We start from the raw sequence: 12,098 nt of genomic DNA, 5'->3' as shown, positions 1-12,098 counted from the left end.
TATAGCAAGCATCGCAGTATCTGTAGGGAATGTTTCTAGTGGAGAGAAAAAGTTCCTGAGAGTCAGGACCCCTGGGTTCTCTGCCTGGCTTAGCCAGTGAGCTGTTGTATGGTAGTGCTCAAGTCCTTTAGCCTCCCTGTCCCTCAGTTTGCCTGTCTGTAAAATGTTTAAACATCTAGCACATTTTTAGTGCTAAATAAAAAATGAAGTTGGGATAATACCTACCATATGCTTGGGTTGAGATTAATTATTGTTTGTAAATTCACTTTTGAAACTCAGGTGTAATGGAAATGTAAAATATTATCATGTTAAACACCTTTTTATGCAGTCCACATTTCTGGACTTCAGCTAAGCAGGATGCAATGAGAGCCAGGGTGAGCAGAGGTTTTGGTCATTTTAGAGTTATAAAGCTTTCTGCAGTCCAGGTGAAGATCATGTCTTTGAAACCACAAGTATAATATCAGTGTTGCCCTCTCACTTTGAAGGGATATAAATCCATTATTTTAGGATTTGACTCGCTGGTTAAACTGCTATAAATCTAATTCACCTTCAAGAAAAGTGTAAAATGAAATGTCTCTACTTGCTTGGGACAGACTGATACAACTCACTAAGGCCTCCAGCACTGGAGTCCTGTGGACATCACAGACTTGTACTAATAAATTAGGCTGGCACTATGTGTCCTGCTGTAGTTTAAGGCTTCATTATCAACTCCTGCTATCAGGGGATTTAAAATGCAACGATAAAACTTCATTTCTGGAGTTAAACTTAACAATGAAGGTGTCATCCAGGAGCAAGTTCTGTTCAGTTGAAACAGTGGTTCTCAAACTTTTGTACAGGTGAGCCCTTTCACACAGCACACCTCTGTGTGTGACACCCTCCCCCCCTTATAAATTAAAACACTTAAAAAAATATTTAACACTATTATACATGCTGGAGGTGAAGCAGGGGTTGGAGTGGAGGCTGAGAGCTCGCGATGCCCCTCCCCCACAATAAGGTTTTTATTGAGGGAAAGCAGCCCCTTCTTTGACTGGTTTTGCCTCCTTGTGCAGTGTGTGGGGACTCGGACCAGTTACACAGTTTGCATACCATGTTTGGATTTTGCAGGGTGACTATGACCGCAGTAAAACCAAAGTGCTTCACTTCAGCATGAATCCAGCAAGCCTGGCCAAGCAGCAGCGAAAGGAGGAGCAGCACCAGCTCCAGGAGGAGTGTGAGAGGCTGAGAGAGCTGGTCAGGGTCCTGGAAGGAGGAGGCTCCATCCCTGGGAATCTGGAGATGGTTGGAAGTTTGCAGTCACCCCAAGAAGTTGCAGGTATTTGCGCCTCTAGCCGTGTATCTATCTATCTCCCTATATATATTATAGTAAATGAAGTAACCTTGGCTGGGGAGTGCTGATAGAGGGCAGAAAGGAAATATCTCCCTCCTGTCATGGCTGGGCTTAGCGCTGGAGGTCTTGTGGATAGCAGAAAATAATTCAGCTGTGGAGAAATAAGTAGCTGAAATCTTTTCTGACCTGGTTTAAAACAAACAAATATTGTTTATCAGTATATATGTGCCCCATTAATCACAGCGAAATTCACTACTCCATGAAAATAGAGTACATCTACACTTCACTCAGATCCTGCTGAGGTACAGTCTTTCTTCCATTCAAATACAGGACTGAGACCTTATAATACAGTAGCTGTGAGGTTCAGCACCCTCCCGTACACAGTCAAAAACCTCTGTAAATCAAGGTAACAAAATTAGCAAAGTTTGACTTGTCACCTAAAGCCCTGAGAAGTGACTGGGCAGAGTTGATTCACACTGCAGAACCCAAGAGATCTAACTATTGAAACTCAGACCCATATGTACTTGCCCTCAAAACTTCCTTGCTATAGCTGAAGAGAAAAATAAATCAATCTACACAACGGAAGGAAGGGCTGTGGGGAGCTAACGTGTTGTGATGCTGGCAGTGCACGTAAGGCTGGTGCCTGCAGGGAATGATGCTCTTTAAGGTGTGTGGCCCAGAAAACGGTGCTTTTCTCTAAGGCTGCATATGTAGGAAATTTGTGACCCATGAGCCTTCTCAGCCTTGGTGTAAAGAAATCCCCGATGGAAGTGGCTTTTATTGTTGTGGCACTGAAGTATTCTGAAAGTAGCCTGCTAGTTTTTCCATTAGCTCAAATGATAGTATTTCATTATTGGCTTTATCCCAACATCTCGGTGGATTATGGCACTAAATAAGTACAAATAATTACACAGAAAATCTAGGTGTCGGAGTGAGGTGTGGCATTGACTGCTTCTCTGTGGGGAGGGAGGGTTAAGAGGTCACTGAGGTTTCAGGTACAGACTCAGTCCATCCGCACAGTTGTTTATCTATTTATGGTAGCACCCACTAAGTGCTAGGTGCTTTCCGAACATTTAAGGAGGACGGTTCCCATTCCAAGGCATTTCCAGTGTAAGGGTCCCAGAGAGAGAGGGAATTCTCAGGGATGGTGTTTGCACTGCAATTCAAATCTGAATTTTACTGTTTAAATTACAATAAGCTTGGCTGTTTAGTGCCTGTCTCCCTTTCTGCTTCTGCATAGTCTAGTATGTCTAATGCTGCAGATCGATATGTGGGTGTCACTGCTCCCCAAACCCAGAGGGTATTGTTACCATCAGCGGCAGAGAGGATGCAGAGGTGAGGCCATAATATTTGGCTCTGCCACTGCTGAATGAATCTCTGAGGTATAATATAGAGTAATTAGACCATTTCCTCTGGCGGGGGGTATATTTCTCGTATATGCCCCCTGTGATTTGCTGTTCATTTTTATTCTGCATCCCGTCCCTCAGTTTGCGTGTAGCTGTTCGTCAGGCGTCTCTGTGCCAGAATGCTACCAAGTTTGTCTCTAGCTCACAGGGGATACATTTTTAAGTTGTTTTCTATTCTTTCTTTGATTCTGACAGTAAAACAAACAGCTCTCTGGGTTTCAGTTTATTTTCAGCTTGTCATGTCTAGTGTGTTTGTGTCACTTCTCTCCCGAGCCCTCTGCTACGTCATTCTGACTTTTGTTTGCTGACTTGTATGGAAGAGAGACCGTCAGTTGCAGTGTCTAGCTGGGGTCAGATATGCTTTTGGCTGCAGTCTCTAGTGATGGTTTATCACAGTCACAGAAGGGACCCATGCAGCCTCCAGTTGTGTCTCAGTGCATAGGGAAGTATTCAGGTAAACAAAATAGAAAAAATAGCTAAGAGCAATGCACCGAGGGGGACCCCTGGACGCACTGTGTGATCAGAAGGAACCGACATGCTATTGGTTTGTATAAAGGAGAAAAAGAAGAGCCCCCTTTTCTCATGTTTCATGACCATGTGTGAATCATTCTCATATAGAGACACTGCTGACGACAATGCAGTAATCAGTTTAACGCCTTTATTTTGCTGCAGAACCATGCTTGTTTTCAGTGGCATATTCTTGTTGCCATTGAAAAGAATGTTAATATTGAGATGTGCCCAGGTATGTTGGGCTATACAGGTGGAGCACTATTTGAAGACATGCATGATACTGTTACATCACTTTAGCACTGAAAGGGCTAGTTATGCCTGTTTATCGCTGTCATAGGGATGCTTAGAAAACATAGATGAATATGTCACCAAAAAAACCAAGCCCAGGTTTTCCCCAGGTGGGGAATGAGAGATCCTCCTCTTTCTCTTTTCATGGGGATGAAATCATAAGAACAACGCCTACAGGAAATGGTGGTGCAACAGTCTGCCATTTGCCTTCCAGTGTAGCTTGTATACAAGATGCAACTGAATGGCTTGCTGGGGAAACGCTCTTTGTTCACATTGACTGTCATTAGTGTTACTGGAGCTTATGGTGAACAGTAAGGGGCTGATTTTCACTGAAGCCACAGGGAGCCAATGTTTCCATGCAAAATGTCATGAACTGAATATTTGCATCACTTTTGGGGACAGTTGTTGTATCTACCTGTGCAAGGAGATGGGCAAGTTCAGCACTCTAAACTTTGGAAGTGGGCAAACCCTCCAGGTCAGGGCTGAACTGCATTAGTGGAGTTGGATAGGGGAAAACCTCGGACTGATTTCTCCTCCTACAGGAAAAAAAGCGGCTGTGTAGGTCAGGGTCAAAAAGACAATGAGGGGCCATGTATAACTTTGCATTCTAGCGCTTGGCAGGTAGGTAAATATAAACTTTGATTGTCACATTCTGCCAAGCCTTGTCCTTTGGCAGTACCAATATACACTGAATGGGTCACTGTCAGAGATGAGAACTATGGGTGGCCTTTAGCCAATCGTCTTTGCTATGTTCAGAAAGCTTGTCTGATCTGCAATTATGCTTAAGGTTTGAAGGATTATAATTACAGCAACCAAAAAAGACATTAAGGACAATGATGTTGATGGTTTTGATAATAATGTGTTGGCTATTATTAAATTTCCTCTTTGGGCTGGAATGCAGCACATTTTCTCTGACCATGGTTCCAATTCCTGGAGAGGTAATAAGGAAATTATTATGGTGGACGCTAAAGCTCATTAAATGTGACTCTATTAAAAATCAAGGTTATATTGGACTTTAAATCTCTTTGAGCATAACCACTGGAGGCTGCAGCACAGGTTGGCAACTTGCCATGGAGTTCAGTGGTCCTTTTCTCCCATTTATGCCGTAACAGTCTCTATTAAAATGGATAAGATGGCTATTGCAAAGGAGAATTTTGGACAGTATGAACTATAACCACTTATTGTCCTCTATCCTGCAGTATAAAAATGGGACACAGGACTATGTAGTATTAATGGGGCAGAGCTGTGGCAGCCCCATTATTGGAATGGGCTATAACTTTATGGGTGGTTTGTTTCTCTCTTGGTGCCTTCTCGGATCTGGATTGTCTAACAGTGGAGTGTGGACCAAGGTCAAGCTGCCATCTGGGGAGCTCTAATTTTGCTGTCCCAGAAACAGGAGTGCAAACGATAATAGCTTTGAGAAGGTGGGGGAAGGGAAGCAGTGCCCAGGCTTGGAGTAAACTCCAATCCTTCTACCTTCTCTGTTTCCTAAATTCCTTCCCACTCCTTTTCATGTTCCATGCTGTATCTGCTGCATAGCAGAGGCTTTCCCCATCATCACTGCCAAGGCAGGGCCTTGTAACGGAGATTATTAATTGGAATTAAATTGGGTAATGAATTAATATTAAAATAATCTAATTTTGTTGAAGTGACAAGCCAGGGATGGCAAAATTTATCACTGTCCAGCATTCCTGCGCTGGTGATGAATGTGTCTGACTGCAAAGGAGGCCAGAAAGGGAGCAGGTGGCATTTCAAAGTTGCACCTGTCTGCCCGCTGTTGGTCCCCATGTTTCCTGCTACCTGTTTACATTAGAGGGCCTGCACCTGTAAATTAAAAACAGAATCTGTCTGACAGCAGATAGCGGATTTTTCTGTGCTTTAGTTTCTTTTGCCTACATCCATATCACGCTGTGCTGTTTTTTCCTCAGATCTTGCTAGCTAAGCAAGATTGGGCCAGGTGAGTGCTTCAGGAAGTGATGTTGGTGCCTCAGTAGGTGGCACTCTTCCCTCTGAGTCGGTAACCAGCCAATTCCCCATTCTGATGATAGGGAGCGTGGTACTGTTGCAGGGTGCCTTCTTTCTAATGAGACCTAACATCAAAGTCCAGGCCACTTGCTGTCACTTAAGGTGTCATGTCACTTTTTGCAAGAGTAGGTTGTTAACCTCGGTGTCCTGGCCAAATTCCAAACAAAATCTGCTTACCCTAAATCCCGCTGCAGTTTATAGAAGCATTTTGTCACTTTCTGTCTTAAGCTGTTTGTAGTGCTGCTGTACGCTGATAATCCGCTGCTTTCTTCCACTGCAGAGGTGGCTGCGTTTCAGTGTTGGGGGAAAATGATCCCGAGCCCTTATCTGCCTCACAGACATGATGCGGCGCTTTAATGTCCAAAGCATTTGGAGAACCCCAGATGAAAGATTCTCTAGAAAGGCAGACTATTGTTAGAATTATTGGAAGGCAGTGTTGCCTAATGGATAGAGTACTGGACTGCGACTCAGGAGACCTGGTTGTGCTACTGGCCTGCTGGATGACCTTGGACCATATGAGGAGAGATTAAAGAGGCTAGGACTCTTCAGCTTGGAAAAGAGGAGACTACGGGGGGATTTGATAGAGGTCTATAAAATCATGAGTGATGTGGAGAAAGTGGATAAGGAAAAGTTATTTACTTATTCCCATAATACAATAACCTAGGGGTCACCAAATGAAATTAATAGGCATCAGGTTTAAAACAAATACAAGGAAGTTCTTCTTCATGCAGCACACAGTCAACTTGTGGAACTCCTTACCTGAGGAGGTTGTGAAGGCTAGGACTATAACAGTGTTTAAAAGAGAACTGGATAAATTCATGGTGGTTAAGTCCATTAATGGCTATTAGCCAGGATGGGTAAGGAATGCTGTCCCTAGCCTCTGTTTGTCAGAGGATGGAGATGGATGGCAGGAGAGAGATCACTTGATCATTGCCTGTTAGGTCCACTCCCTCTAGGGCACCTGGCATTGGCCACTGTCGGTTGACAGGATACTGGGCTAGATGGACCTTTGGTCTGACCCGGTACTGCTGTTCTTATGTTCTTATGGACAAATCACATCGCCTCTCTGTGCCTGAGTCTCCCCATCTGTAAAATGGGGGTAATGATGCTGTTGTCCTCTGTATAGTGCTTTAAGATCAACTGTAGATCTTAGCTCTGGTATAGCACTTTTGAAAGTGCTATACCAGAGCTAAGTGTTATAATTATATTACTTCTTGTGGTGTTAATTTCTCCATTTCAAGCTACATAGCTCCCATGTTGGTGTGAATGAGCCGATAATGGACTGTTCATGAGAGAAAAATCATCCTGATTTCCCTCCCTCTCATAACCCTGTTCCATCATTCCAACCCAGGGCTATATATGGCTAGTTGGTATTGCTGTGTGTACCTTCATTTGCCCGACGTGGTTCCTGCATTTCAGTATTGACTAGGTTATAGTTGGTATCTATACATTGCCTGTAAATGCCCTTCACATTATACTGAATGATAATATGTTATAACAGCGGTTCTCAAACTGTGGGTCAGGACTCCATTTTAATGGGGTCGCCAGGGCTGGCTTGGACTTGCTGGGGTGCAGGGCCAAAGCCCGAGTCCCACCCCCCGAGGCTGAAGCTTGAGGATTTCAGCCCTGCGTGTTGGGACTCAGGTTACGGGCCCCCTGCCTAAGGCTGAAACCCTTGGGCTTCAGCTTCTTCTCCCGCCTCCAGATCAGTGGTTCTCGGGCTCAGGCTTTGGTCCCCCCTCTTGGGGTCATGTAGTAATTTTTATTGTCAGAAGGGGGGCGCGCTTCACTGAAGTTTGAGAACCCCTGTGTTAGAATGAAATTGGACAGCCCAGAAATAGGGAAAACATTTTACACAATGAAACCTCAACTCTTTGAGTTCCTTGTGCGTTCCGAGGACCAGCAGCTATATGTCCTTTTAACTGCACATGCTCTGCTCTTCTTTTGCTGAGACACTGACATTACGGCATGTGCTTATAAGAGCCATATCCCCGGATGTTTATGGAAGCATGCTACTCAGAAGGGGGTAAAAGCCAGACATACTTATGGAAACCTTGCAAGATAAAGAATACATTACCTTTCCGGGATATAACTCCTCTCCTCCACATGGATGCCAAAGCTCTTTAAAGACAGCACAGGGGTGAAGTCACCCACCACTGAAATACATCTACCTCTTCAGTGGAAACAATGCACCCATTCTATGGCAGCACAGCACAGGTCAATGGAAGAATGAAAGAAATGCGCTCCAGAGCCTTGCTTAGTCTGTGTGCATTGAAGAACTAGAACCTAGGCAATCCAATGGTAGCCACAGACTGAAGAAATCCCAGGGGATGCCTCAGTCTTGCAAGTTGTTGGAACTGTATGAATGATGTGAGGCTCTAGGAAGACACTGAAGGGACTTTAAAAATCCAACAGCTGTCTGGGGAGTCAGAGGTTTGTAATAAATCCTGTAACTTAGTCCTTTTGTATCCACTGAATCTGTAATACTTGGCATCAATCAAAGGTTACCCCATGGAGTGCACTTAGCCTTCCATGGCGAGCAGAGGAGCTGCACGTTTTCTTCCTTCCCCTTCTCTTCAGTAGGGTTCATGTGTGGATTTTTAAAAAGCTAGCAGTCCTTTTGCTCGTCTGTTGGGGGGAGGGGACATGCCGTGCTGTGTTTATAGAGCTCCAGAGATCCCTCACCCTATATACAGTGTGTTTCTATTTTATGTACTTAATATGTTTTAAAAACACCTGTCAACATCTCTCTGGGCACTGTATAAATGTTAAAAACAATAATTAAAATAAAAGTGGAGCCGTTGGCCCAGAGAAAAGCAGCCACGTTGCCAAGAAAAAAAGGCAGCAAACTAGCCCCAAAAGGAAAGGTGATGAAAAAAGAAATATAAAATAGGTGCAGATAAAGCGACCCAAATAATAAGACCTTGAGCCATTTACCAAGGGACTGTGATGGGCAGGGAAAGAGTTCCATGGGCAGGACCCTGAATCGCTTGCTGTTGATCTAGATGAAACCTCAGAACGGAGACCTTAGCAAACACCCATCAGTCTTTCAGGAATGTACTATAGGGGTGAAATAGTCGCTCATTCTCTGTGTAGATACCATTTTAATCACAGTAGACTTATATGACATAGCCTTGTTTTTGTCTCTGAAAGGGAAGGTTTGGTGTTTGCCTTGGGTTGGGGGCAGGGGTAGAAGGAACTATTCTGGCTTCTGGGACCATGTAAGTCAAAGGACATTGGGTGGATATTGCTGGAGAAGCATACACTGGGATAGGCCAGTTTCTGACTTACACTTTGCTACATGTGTTGATGTAGAAGAGACACAATGATAAAAACTCTGCATTTTTACATCTCTGCTCTGTGGAGGCTCACAAGCCAGGACTGATTGTGATTCCTTCCTCCCAGACCAGCAGTAGCTGAGAAAAATGTGTAGGGGGAAAAAGTAAGCCCCATTCCTTGCTGTCAAAAGTATCCTTTCAGGCTCCAGGAATATCCTCATCAGTCTCTCCATCACTGGAGGAAGTAATGCCAAAGAGACGGGGAGAGAAGTCATTGAGCAAGGAAGGGATCAAATGGTCCCTTTCCTCATGTTCAAATTCCTCCCTCCCCTCCATATCTGGCACCAGATGCAATCTGCTATATTGTGGACAGGACCCAGGATGTCCATGGTTCTTGTATGTCTGTCTCTGGTGATGATTTCTTTATAATCCACATACAAGATGTCAGGTGTCAATACGCTTAGCCTGTAGGCTTCAGTAACTTGGCAGTTCTATTTGCTTAAGAGCTTTGCCTTGTGTGTGTTTGAAACCAGATCCAAATATGCTGATTGTACAGCTCCCATCTTGGTGTCATTGTTAAATGTCTGGATGCTTCTGCTGGATTCTTCTTTGCAGCCCTGCAGATCCCCTTAAGAAACAGAAATTCATTGTGATCTCAAACTGCCCTTCGGATCCTGTGGCATGTAATATAAACTGCCTGTTAAAGCAGTTTACATCACAGAACAGCCTTTGATTAGGAATGATGTGCCATAAGGCCTCTGGTTGTACACAATTGAAAATGCTCTTTCATTCATCAGCAGGAATGAGAAGAAAGGCTTGTGCTGATGTCTCAAATTCGGGCCTACACAAATTCACTGACATTAGAAAAACCAGCCTGCCAATGTGGCAGAATGCTCCAGCAGGGGAGAGTCTTTGATCTTTGCTCTGCGCATTGTCATTGTATTGTTTCTCCTCGAAATCAAAGCTTGTGAACAGCCCAGAGAGGTGGAAATCTATTAGAGTTTGCTATGGGTGTCAAAGTTACAGAAAAATGCGCTGAGACTCATACTGTCAATGCGGGAATGGTTTCTTGGGCTGCGGTTATTCAGATTTTATTAGAGCGAGTGAGGGAAGACAGATAGGAAAGGGAAAATACTTGGTTTATTGAATTTATACAAATTAACTAAATCCAAGATGGTGGTGCTCCTGCACAGCAGAAAAACTTGCTCAATTCACTTTTTATCTCCAGAATCCTGAATTTCAATTTCCAAGTCAGCATTCTTGTTTGGGAGCTGAGATCGGGCTACATTCACGCAGTAGAGGAAATCAACAAGCCTGTAATTCCAGATGAGTGGAGATGGGGAAAAAAGAGCAGCTCTTCTTGCTCCAAAATCGTAAAGGGGATTGAGGTTCAAATAAACTGCATAACCCAAAGGAAAACAAGCCATATGGGCTCGCTGTCTGCTGGGTTTGCTGTGCCTGCCTGTCTGTGAAGCCATTTCCCCAGGGAAAGATAGTTTTCATTTGTACGCCTAACATTTTAAAATTCTTGCTCCCATGCTTCAGGGGCTGCACATGAAGTGAAATATAGCTGGGCTCAGTATTCTAGAGGAGCGGCTGTATAGAAGAAGTTTATTTTTGACAAGTAAATTGATGACACTGCATTAGGTGAATGTGATGTGCAAACTTGTCACTAAAGTGTAAACATGGTGACAGCAGGACCAACAATTCCCAGCTTAATCAAGTAAACTGAGTAACACATTCTTTGAGCTATGAGGTACTAGAGACTGATTTCCATATTAAATGAGAGAAACACCATAAATTCAACACTTAAATTCATATTTTAATCACACAAAAGTCAGGAGATTCAAAGCTATGATTCCCACAGCAATTAGGTTGTCCCTCATATGCAAATGTAGCATTTTCAATTACTTTATTTATTTTGAACTTAATGTGCCTTAAAACACATGCAATGTCAGCCAACCTCTACAGCCATCATTTAGGGTTGCCAACTTTCTAATTGCACAAAACCAAATATCCTAGCCCTGCCCTTCCCCGGGGCCCTGCCCCCTGCTCACTATATTCCCCCTCCCTCAGTGGCTTGCTCTCCCCCACCCTCACTGGGCTGGGGCAGGAGGTTGGGGTAAAGGAGGGGGTGAGGGCACCATCTGGGGGTGCAGGCTCTGGGGTGGGGCCAGGGATGAGGAGTTTGGGGTGCAGGAGGGGGCAGCAGGGGCTTGGGGTTGGGGCGTGGGTTTACCTCGGGTGGCTCCCGGTCAGCGCACAGCAGGGGGGCTAAGGCGGGCTTCCTGCCTGTCCTGAGTCTGCGCTGCACCCCGGAAACAGCCAGCATGTCTGGCTTCTAGGTGGAGGCGTGGCAGGCAGCTCTGCGCACTGCTCTTGCCCACAGGCACCTACTCCGCAGTTCCCATTGGCTGCGGTTTCCGGACAATGGGAGTGCAGAGCCGGTGCTCAGGGCGGGGGCAGCACGTGGGGCCCTGTGGCTCCCCCGCCTAGGAGCCGGACCTGCTGGCAGTTTCGGGGCACAGCACAGAGCCAGGACAGGTAGGGAATAGCCTGCCGTAGCTCCGCAGCACTGACGACCAGACTTTTTAACGGACCGGTCGGCAGTGCTGACCAGAGCCACCAGGGTCCCTTTTTGTCCAGGTGTTCCAGTTGAAAACCAGACATCTGGTCACCCTACAGTCATAGAAAATATAACTTTGAATATCCTTACTTTGAAACTGGACTGAGACTTTGAGGCAAGCTTAAGAGTTTCTAGTTCTGTTTAAAAATAAAGAATAATATAAACAAGACACAGACAATCTCACCCTTAATGTTGCATTAAGCAGGCAGGCAGGGCCTGATCAAAACCCCACTGAAATCAATGGCCATTTCTCCCATTTATGTCAATAGGCTTTAAATCAGGCCCTTAATCCCCTCCTCTTTTTTTAAAGGAATAAACTTTCTTTAATTGCCAGGTCACACAAACACACTTGCACCATTAAGAAATCCATCAGTCTATGGGTTCAATCCTTGCTGTGTATACTGGTTCACCACTGATCATGTATTCAGGTAAACACTCAGTATACAGCTATGATTATCTCTGCATGCTAGTGTGCTGATATATCCGTGCTTGTTCCCTATACTCACTGAAAACTATTCAAGTGACACGTCTGAAGACTTTTTTAGACTTTGAATTAGATTACAAAAGAATATGTCTGAAAAGTTTGACTGATGGATGCACTTTTCTTCCTAATAATGAATAATAATTCAGACCACTGA

The 12,098-nt window shown here is 44.5% G+C and overlaps 1 protein-coding gene across 16 annotated transcripts in view; it reads left to right on the top strand.

The window, feature by feature from the left end:
- The window catches only part of MAD1L1 (mitotic arrest deficient 1 like 1), a 529,111-nt gene that overhangs the window by 366,428 nt on the left and 150,585 nt on the right, over nucleotides 1-12,098 (top strand). For all 16 annotated transcript variants that reach the window (XM_065560101.1, XM_065560095.1, XM_065560102.1 and 13 more), the window contains one exon: nucleotides 1,105-1,312. In XM_065560101.1, the coding sequence (XP_065416173.1) occupies nucleotides 1,105-1,312 (208 nt within the window). The remainder of the gene's footprint in view (nucleotides 1-1,104; nucleotides 1,313-12,098) is intronic.

Source organism: Chrysemys picta, chromosome 10, assembly GCF_011386835.1.
Source record: "Chrysemys picta bellii isolate R12L10 chromosome 10, ASM1138683v2, whole genome shotgun sequence".
Classification (NCBI taxonomy): Eukaryota; Metazoa; Chordata; order Testudines; family Emydidae; genus Chrysemys; species Chrysemys picta.
This window is presented reverse-complemented; position numbering and strand designations above follow the sequence as displayed.